This window comes from Vicia villosa, linkage group LG2 (assembly GCF_029867415.1).
Source record: "Vicia villosa cultivar HV-30 ecotype Madison, WI linkage group LG2, Vvil1.0, whole genome shotgun sequence".
Lineage (NCBI taxonomy): Eukaryota > Viridiplantae > Streptophyta > Magnoliopsida > Fabales > Fabaceae > Vicia > Vicia villosa.
In genome coordinates, this window is record NC_081181.1 from 213678647 (window position 1) to 213688433 (window position 9787).

Consider the following 9787-nt stretch of genomic DNA (forward strand, 5'->3'; position numbering starts at 1 on the left):
GACGCATATAGAAAAACAAGGTGTGAGTGACAGTAATGATATACACCCGTAACAGTAAAGGCCATAAAAGCTGGTCTTGCAATTAAGTTCTAGACAAGGAAGGAACAAGGCACTAAAAAGCAATAACAACATAATTTCCGTAACGATCAAAATCTTGACAGTTAAGTTAAATTCGAAAGACTATAAGTACGTCAAAGAGAGTGGTGTGTTTATAAATAATTTATTATTAGTTTAAGTCAATTTCTTGATTCACAAGCTACTGTTGTATTTGTTAGGAATTAGTTAAATTTGTTACGTGAGGAAGTTATAATGGTTATAAGTTGTTAGAAATAGCTCATGCTATAAATAATCATCATCCTCAGTTTTATAATTACCAATTCTTTCTAATCAAACACCTTTCTCTCAATTCCCTTTTTTCTTGTGTGAAGCTACATTTCTTTCTTTTTACTGTTGATCAACCTATTTCTTACCTTCAGTTAATAATCTTTAATCCAATTCTTATAGATATAATCCAACAGTTATAGCATATAAAGAGAAAGAATAATTAAAAAAATTAAATCGAAGCATTTGTCTTATTCATTATTCCCATAATAACATGATCAAGATCTCCAAAAAGAAAACTTATTATAATGAACAAAAACAAAAGCAACAAGACTCTACCAAAAAACCAAAAACAAAAATCCAATCGCCATAATCATGTCATGATTGTTTCTATATTTGGAAGAATCTTCAACAAATCCATTTTGTTATCATAACTCTGTTGTTCATGTTTAGTCCATGGGGTTGGTAGAATAACAGCCTCATGTTGTGCATTAAGGATGTTTTTCATCGTATCCTCACTCACTCCAAAAGCTGCTGCAAGCTCAGGTCCCATCATGGTCTTCATAAGTGATGAAGCACCTACCAAAAACTGTGGCTTGTTCTTCTTGGAAGAAGTGGTGAATCCGAAGAAATCTAGTTGTTCATTGCTTGATGCTATTTGACAGAATGGAAAGTATCTTGGTACGAAGAAAACATCTCCTTCTTTTATTTCTGTGTCCATTGCATTGCTTCCATTTGGAAACAATATTTGGATTCTACCTGAGCCTTTCATCACTACGCCATACTCGGTCGCCCTAGGGTTTACGTGCGGTGTCATCATTGATCCCTGCAATAAGAACCGTCATGTCGCTATCCAACTCGTGGTCATGGAAATTTATTTTAAAAAGTGTGAATAAGATTTGAATTGTATGCAATGTGACCGTAAATACTCAGCCACATATGGACCAAATGGCTAGACCATTTGGTCCAGATGCGGCAGACTGCATGCAGTAACGAGATTGTGACTGCACATGTAAATAACTATTAAACAATATTAGGCTTACGTACCGGTTTGAGATTGACGTGATAAATGCCAACTCCAGAAGATTTGAGTGGAGAGTAATCGGAACCGTCTAGAGTAACGCTTGAACCGTAACTATTTTCAAAATCTGCTTGTCTATCATAAAGGTTGCAAGAGTGAGGAGATTTATGGGTATCATGGTCTGCTTTCTTCTTTTGCATCTCATTGCTAAATACAGATACCAATAGCTTCCTCCAAGACCAACTTGTTTTCTGCTTAACTTCAGCATCATCCTTTTCTTCTTCATCGTCTTGATCTTGCATCATTTTCTTCATGTGATGCAATTTCTCATCCTCTTTTAGTTGAAGGAATTTGGTCCATAAACTTGAAGCCTTGGCATGTGAATCACCAACATGCACAATTGGTCCATCGTGTCGCCTTGTGAAGAATCTCCCCAACTCTACTCCTGATACCTGTCATCAAGTTCATTGTTAACCATGTATCAAGTTCATTGTTAACCACAAACACAAACACAGACACGAACATCGAACACAACACAGATACTTAGTGACATTGGTAATTTCTTTGTTGGCTTACATTAAAAGCAGCTTCGAGGATTCGAGGATGGAATCCGGAAAGTACTGAAACTGGATTGGAACCTCCTCCAATATAGAAAGACTACAAACATATATTAACAGATTAGCAAGAATGTTAATCAAATTATATATAAAGATATTAATTTGTTTTCACATATACCTGGAAAATGCCTACTCCCAAACTCTCTGATGGATCAATGCTGCAAATAATCTGCAGAGTTTGACTATCTCCGGTATTCGACAAATAGAACGTCGAACCAGCTGGAATTTGATACACATCTCCCTTCTTCAATTCACTCTCAGCCAATTCATCATCATATATGAATCCCACCTTTGCTTCTCCTGAACTAACAAACAAGATGAGAGTGGAGTCAAGATATTGAGGAACAAAGAGAGAGCTTGGTTCCATAGTAATGAAACCAATATGCAGTGGTCTCTCAGAAATTCTTCCACCATAGCTATGTAACACACTCATCTCCCCGGCATCTGTCTTCACCAAACGCTTGGAGTTTTGCAACAAGAACAGTTTTTCGTGCTTCGAATGTGAGCCATTTTCTTTATCTTGTGTTTCTGTTCCCCATAACCCCATTGTCATGGACACGCCATGACAAAGAATAAGTAGCATGATCAAAAGAGTCGCTCTGTTTGCCATAGTGTCTTGGCTTGTTGCTTACAGTTTTGAAGCTTGCTTGAGTGAAAAGGAAGGACAAGGAGAGTTTATTATATAGGAGAAAGAGAGTTTTGGGAGAGACATGTGTCAGACATGTAGAAATTTAGGATCTTGTTGTCCATGTATTGTGTTCTTTTGGAGAGAAATATTAGATCAAGGACAGACAAAGTCTTATGATTGAAAACTTCTACTATTTCAAAAATTGATGCCTTGCGTACCCATTTGCAATTTTTTTTTTAAAAATGTTTTTAGTACAACTAACTATTGTCCAAAAAATTAATTTTCAATTAGCTAGAAGAAGTTCATCAACCAACATGTTATACTTATACAATATTATCTTTCCGACGTACTATATACTTCTTCCGTCCCATAATGAGTAACCTAACATATTATTTCATACATATTAAGAAAAGTGTAAAAAAATAAAGGAGAGAATATTGTTTTTACTGTAGTACCTTTATCATGTATTGAGAATGATGAACTTTTTATTAGAGGGTAGAATTGAAAAAAATGTATTAAAAATTGAAATGAGTCATTTATTTTGGGACATAATTTTATTCCAAATGAGTCAGTCATTGTGGGACGGGGAGAGTACAATATTATCTAGTACGTTTCAAATGTTCAAATGAATTGTTCTGAAAAATAATATTCGGACACATCATCTGAATGATAAAATCTCGAGAAACCATTAATATAACATGCACTCCATTTTCCCCCTACATTCACTAACTTTTGAAAATAAAAGAGATACCCTTATTTATCAAGGATGGACGATTATTTCAGCTTGCATCGCATTAGTTTGTGGAGAGAAAGCTTAAACTTTTAGGGTGAATTTTGTCTATATTAATTACTTTTATAAACCTTGGGAGGACTCATTAGTCTAATTGGGAAGTATCTTGTTTGGTTCGCATGTACTCCAAACTAGATGAAGCGGGTCATTGGAAGACAAGACAAATGGCATGAAACAACTGTCTCTTTCAAGTAACATACATTCATATAGCTTATTAAATTATATCATTTTGGAAATTTATTTACGTAGATATTAATGATTTCTGCCTGAATCATTTTTCGGCCACGAATCCTCCAACATTTTCCTAGAATCTCTGGGAGGCAAATTATTATCGACTATGACGAATAATTGCCTCGTGTCTGCCTGATTAATCCACACAAGGAGAATTTGGCGACTGAGTCGTACAGACACACAATTGACCACATACAAGCGGAAGATATTTGTTTTAAACCATGTCATAAGCACCATCGGACGCGACCTTTAGTGAATATCATATGGTCCTCTAGTTGATGAGTTTGTGGGTCTCAAATTATGTACTAAGATCTACCTAAGCAGGTATTAAGCAAGTTCGAATATTTACAAGGTATCTGTATATATATTGATGGGATATTTGCATAGTACCATGAGCATTTGGTACCTGAGTATGTACTAAATGTGCCATATACTAGTCCATAGAGTACAATATAAGGTTAAATCCAATGGTATTGTAGTGTTTCCTACATGCATATGACACCAACATCAGAGAGAGATCCCCCAATGCCAGCTCATCAAAAGTTCTTATAGGAAGAACAAGATAAGGTAGAATATTCTATGGATGTGTTTCCCAGATGCCTTCATGTTGTCACTATTCGAGAAATTGCCATCAGTAGAGGAGAGTTTCAAGAAAGCATCCCCAGTGGGATACCATACCAGCGATGCTATTAGAGGAACGGGGTCCACATTAGTATATGAGACATTAGAGAAACAAGGGTTTGCGCCAAACTCGATAGTTAAACTCTTTTATAGACCATGTTTATTCTTGTAAACATTTTTAGTAGTAATTTATCACATTTGTTAATTTTCTATAGGAATGTCATATGGATATCTTGTTTTATCAACCAACTTATGTATGATAACCGGTATTACGTGTGATATATAGTTTTATGTTAACTTTTGACGTATTTGGTGTAAAGAGAACATGGTTCAACCAATTCACTATCATTTAATTATAAAGCTTATAGTTGAGTTAAGGGTTTGTACAGATAGTGTTATCTGTAACACCCTTCCAAACCCCACGAAATTAACGATTAATTTAATCATGTAAACATAACCACAAGGGTGTCACACTTCATAAAACATCACAATCATCCTGCTCCGTAACACAAGTTAACATAGTAACAATTAAACTACACATTTTATACCTGGGATGCTACAAGACATCCAATATATCTGATTTGATTCAAGTACTTATAGAAAAAACAACGCAACAGATTCATTATAAAAATTCAATTAATACTTCCACAATTAAGATTGAGTCTTAAACTCTAACATTCATAACATTAACAAAAGATAAGTGTCATCAACACTCAATTCAACATCTTAGAGTATCACCATGAAATTAATAGCAAATGCTGCAAAATACTCAACAAAAGAAATAAAAAAGCCAAGCGTCAACCCAACCCAATTTACATGAATTAGAGTAGGATCCTTACTACTTAAAATGATAAACTGAAACAAGCTTCAATAGCTAGCTTCCACTTACTTCCTTGGAGTCTACTCTTGAGTATGTGCATGTTACCCACGTGGAGGCAACATTCAAACAAAAGGGGTGAGTAATAATAATAATCAATCATAAACAACACAAGAGAAAAGTAAACTTCAACAAATATAGTCTACAAATCAACAACATCAATACAACATATACTCACACCTTTATTCATAATAAATAGTTCACACATAATCACATAGTAATCATCGTTAATCACCACATCGTATATCATCAATCAACATATGCAATGTCACATAGAATGTTAATGTAGGGACAATGACTTAAATGCATGTGGTACAAATTCTGAACAACTAGTTCATCCCCCCCCCCATGATCCCCACCATAGGATATATTTCCTCTTGGAACCGGAGTACACAAAAAATCGTTACCATCACCATAGGTAACGCTTCACTAAAATTCCCGAACAAGGAACTTTAGCTACTCGCACTCGAACCATCACCATAGGAAACGAGGCCACTTCATAAACAAAACCAAAGTTATAACATCATGGATGCATGGACTCTCACCATGCAGTAACACACATACGCTCAACCTCAGTTAGTCAAGTGTGTCCTCAGCAACATAATCATCATCAACATAGCATGTATATATTTGGACATGCAATATCGTTAAGACATCATCACAATATCATCATAATAACATGATCAACAACATCTTCATCAATTCATCATACAACATCATTTACCATATGCAAACATCAATAAGTATTACTACAATCAATAATAACTTCAACTTCAGCCACTCAACATAGGTATATTCATAAACTTGTAATCATGTTATTTTATTATAACATCAACAACATTTACATTGTTATCCAGTTATAATTAACATTTTCAACATCATAAATATCATTACAAGATAACATAGATAAGTACGCATAATTCTCATGAATTATGCATGTTGTCACGACATGTTGAGCCCATGAGACTAATTCCATTTGATGGCTAATTGAGTTAGCTTTCCAATGCCTCGAACGGGGTGACATTTGGATTTAGGGATCAATCTAAAAAGAACTAAAACCCTATTCTACCATTCCCTCGTATAAATCATAATTGAGAACCATTACCCACATTTACCTTAGAATTCTCCTAGAATGGCTTCTTCTTTCTCTATGGATGGATGTTCTTCTCAAGTCTCCTCTTGCTCTAGCACTCTCTTCTTCTCCTCAATTTCATGTATGCAGTAAAATGATCACTCTTTTCCTTATTCCCTTCATAAATATCCCTCAAATATAGTTTACCTCTTTTACCCTCAACTTAATCTCATACAAGTACCATCATGCCCCTAAGATCTCTACACCTCTAATTATTTCATTTTCCTTATTATTTTATTAATAAAACGCATAGAAGCTATTATTTAATAATTCTAAATGATTTTCTAACAATCTCCAATTACTCTTTATACCTCACCACATGATCACATACCCCTACTCCCTAACTTATATAATTAACCATCATGAATAACTAAAGAAACACCACAAAAATACAATTAAATCAAGTAAAATAGTTTCTAGAAAATGGGGTGTTACATTATTCAGATACAACATGCATGGGAAATATGATGTCTAAACATGGTTATCAAGTGAGTCAGAGGTTTGTGTTGATAGAGTTATCCAAATATACCCCGAGTTAAATAGACCATTTCACGCAAGTAGCTCTATAAGTAGAATGAGATAATGAGGGCCTCAAGTGTTGGATCTTGGAGAACGACCTAATGCAAGATAAATCATTCAAGAAGAAATCAGGGCGCAGAGAGACCCATAATGTAGAAGAAATGTTAACAACCAGACCATAACACATGCAGGATCCAGTCGGTCATACGAAAAATATTCCAACAGACGAAGGGAGGAATACGTGTGTTGGAACCCGTAATTATGAAAGATATACCAGGAGTGCACAAAACACGAAATTTCGGAAGGTCGAGATCAAAAGCACCTTCCATATTAGAGAATCTTCCAGAATTGACAAGATGAAATATTGTTGCTTTCACAAGAGTCATGGACACACCACCAATGACTGCATCCAGCTACAAGATATCATTGAGCGTTTGATAAAGAGAGATCATTTTTCTAGGTATAGAAAAGGCAATAAGAGAGATAGAGAAGAGTCTCTGAAGAACAAATCCCTATCCAAGATTGTGGATGCCATGGATACTAGTGATGGGACCATTAGCAAAGATGAAGGAGCGAGTAATGGGGAAGCGCCAACACATTGCAACCATTACTGGGGGACCACACCAAGCAAACATCCATAAGAAAGATGGAAGTGCCTCAGCTAAAACCCTAGAAAGACCAATCTTCTTCCTGGCCATAACGGCCACTTCGATGTGTCACAAATACTCATCTATGGCGAAAGATCTTGTGACATAATGTATTCTAAGTTGTTTGAAAAGATGGGCCTCAAGAATGAAAATGTGTGCTCATATGAAAAGCCATCCTTGCAAGCATTCAACGACACAACCACTCACCCTTGGGTATACATTGAATTAATGATATATGTGAGAGAAGGAACATACGTTCAGACTATGGAATCAAAGGTCCTTGTAGTCCCTTGCAAAAGCGTCTACAATTGCATTCTCGACAAACCTTTCACGGTTGTCCTTAATATTGTGGCCTCATTGATAACTCATTATTTGTGAGATGTTTAAGCTCTTACTACTTAATTTTAATTGATGTTAAAAAGTTGTATTAGGTTTATTTAAGTAGTTTTTGGTGTTTTTAGCTTAATTAGCACGGAGCACACTAGGTTATCTCCTTTGTGAACTTTATGTGTTTGTTACTTGTGTAAGACTACTATGGTGATAAGTTTTGGCACGACAGGAAGGCAGTAGCCCTTCAACATCATTTCCTATCAGGCCTTAGAGCCAGAAGATGATGTAAGGAGTGAAGTTTCTCATAATTTGTGAAAATGGGCCATAAGTATGAAGAAGAAACCACTAGTTGAGTAAGAAAACTTGATGAATAAGATCAAACACTACAAGATAAAACCTGCAAAAGTTGTTGGATGTTGAAGTTTATCACATGGCTTGTTGTCCCCTGCATGGTAAATTATACTACCTTGTATTTCTACGAGAGGATAAGGAGAAGAAATATATTAATTTTCCTAGGATAAACCAATGGATAATTATAAGGCCCAGGATACAGTGATAAAATTAAAACTTAAAATGAGGAAGATATAAAAGGACTACTTTGATGAAATGTGAGGAGGTTCAGAAGTTGGGAGACTTGAGAAATAACTTTGAAAAATATCTCATTTGGAGAAGAAAAATTTTAAACCAGAAGTGAAGAGATCACTTCATCTTTCTCTCTTGAATAGGTGATGAGCTACCGGGCGTGTAGAACTCGCCTCCAAGTGATTAAAAGATTGCGAGGTGTAGAAGTGTTACACTTAGGTTTTCATTTTCTCTTCATTAAGTGTTTAGAAATATTAACATTGAAAACTTGTGTCGTGTTTATTTTGCTCACCATGAGCTAAAACTCTTTATGTTGAGCAATGTGAAGTTTAATGAAAAATAGCATTTTCTGTGTAATGGACAGTGAAGATGGCTCGAGTGATTAATCTTTGATAGATGAAGATATGGGAGTATTTGTGAGACGGCACTATTAGAATATATTATTAGCAAAAATAGAATATGATATATTATTAGTGAATCTCTATCTTTAGTAATATCATTATGTAAATTAAATAGGCTTTATTGTTATTGAATCAATATGATTCAAATACTTATGTATATATACTTTACTGAGATATGAAAACAGACAGGAATTCCATTATTCTATTATGGTATCAAGAGCAGGTTTAGATTCCTAAAAACAACAATTTCTTTTTTTTCTGTCGGCCCTAATTCCTGTAATTATCATGGCCGAAAATCCTTCACCTCCTTCTCCCAAATCCAAACAAAATGCTATCCCAACCACCATCTCTCCTATTCATCCTGCACTCACTGTTTCTAATATCACAAATTTCATCAAAGTCACCCTTGACATTGAGAAAATCCAATACAATACATGGTCTGAACTGTTTAAAATACATGCCCAATCATATGAAGTTCTTAACCATATCATCCCCCCATCAACAATTGTTTCCACTTCATCACCCTCTCTCAAAGAAATTGACCCATCTCTATGGAAACGCCTCGATGCCATTGTTTTGCAATGGATTTATGGAACTATATCCATTGATCTTCTTCATACAATTATTGAACACGACTCCACCGCTCAACTTGCCTGGGATCGCCTGTTTGATATATTTTTTGATAACAAAACTTCAAGAGCTCTACCTAGAGCAAGAATTTTCCAGAGTTAGCATGGAACAATTTTCTGATGCCTCATCATACTGCCAACACATCAAGTCTCTTTCCGACCAACTCTCTAATGTCGGTGCACCTGTTTCCAACGAACGAATGGTGCTTCAACTTGTCTCCGATCTTTCTGATGATTATGTGTAATACGGTGAACTGACTTTATCGAAATGTTGTGGTTAAGTAAGAGTCGCCAACGACTTTTATTTTATCCAAATTAATGAAAGGCTAAAAGAACAGAAAAAAACCTTTTTAAAAGAAACTGAGTAGGGAGGTAATTTATACAAAGGGAAGGTGTAAGGCACCCTTTGCATCCATGGTTTTCCATGGGCTCTTAATTGCT

The 9787-nt window shown here is 35.3% G+C and overlaps 2 protein-coding genes across 2 annotated transcripts; one reads left to right on the forward strand and one right to left on the reverse strand.

The window, feature by feature from the left end:
- Positions 1-553: 553 nt before the first annotated feature.
- Positions 554-2586, reverse strand: LOC131648195 (vicilin-like seed storage protein At2g28490). Its single transcript, XM_058917974.1, has 4 exons — positions 2078-2586; positions 1919-1999; positions 1369-1794; positions 554-1147 (listed from the first exon to the last, which is right to left on the reverse strand). The coding sequence occupies exons 1-4, from the start codon at positions 2567-2569 to the stop codon at positions 695-697; spliced, it is 1452 nt and encodes a 483-aa protein (XP_058773957.1). The 5' UTR covers positions 2570-2586; the 3' UTR covers positions 554-694.
- A 6416-nt stretch (positions 2587-9002) lies between these two features.
- On the forward strand, positions 9003-9449 carry LOC131651283 (uncharacterized). The gene has a single exon (XM_058920955.1). It carries the CDS (start codon positions 9003-9005, stop codon positions 9447-9449), a length of 447 nt encoding a protein of 148 aa, XP_058776938.1.
- The last annotated feature ends 338 nt before the right edge of the window (positions 9450-9787 follow it).

What these genes read in the sequence shown, in the direction of transcription:
- LOC131648195 (XM_058917974.1), bottom strand. Translation starts at nt 2,569, where the DNA reads ATGGCAAACAGAGCGACTCTTTTGATCATGCTACTTATTCTTTGTCAT. An exon ending in TCCTCGAAGCTGCTTTTAAT is followed by an intron (nt 1,795 to 1,918) that starts GTAAGCCAACAA and finishes ACTTGATGACAG; the next exon opens with GTATCAGGAGTAGAGTTGGG. An exon ending in ATCACGTCAATCTCAAACCG is followed by an intron (nt 1,148 to 1,368) that starts GTACGTAAGCCT and finishes TTCTTATTGCAG; the next exon opens with GGATCAATGATGACACCGCA.
- LOC131651283 (XM_058920955.1), top strand. Translation starts at nt 9,003, where the DNA reads ATGGCCGAAAATCCTTCACCTCCTTCTCCCAAATCCAAACAAAATGCT.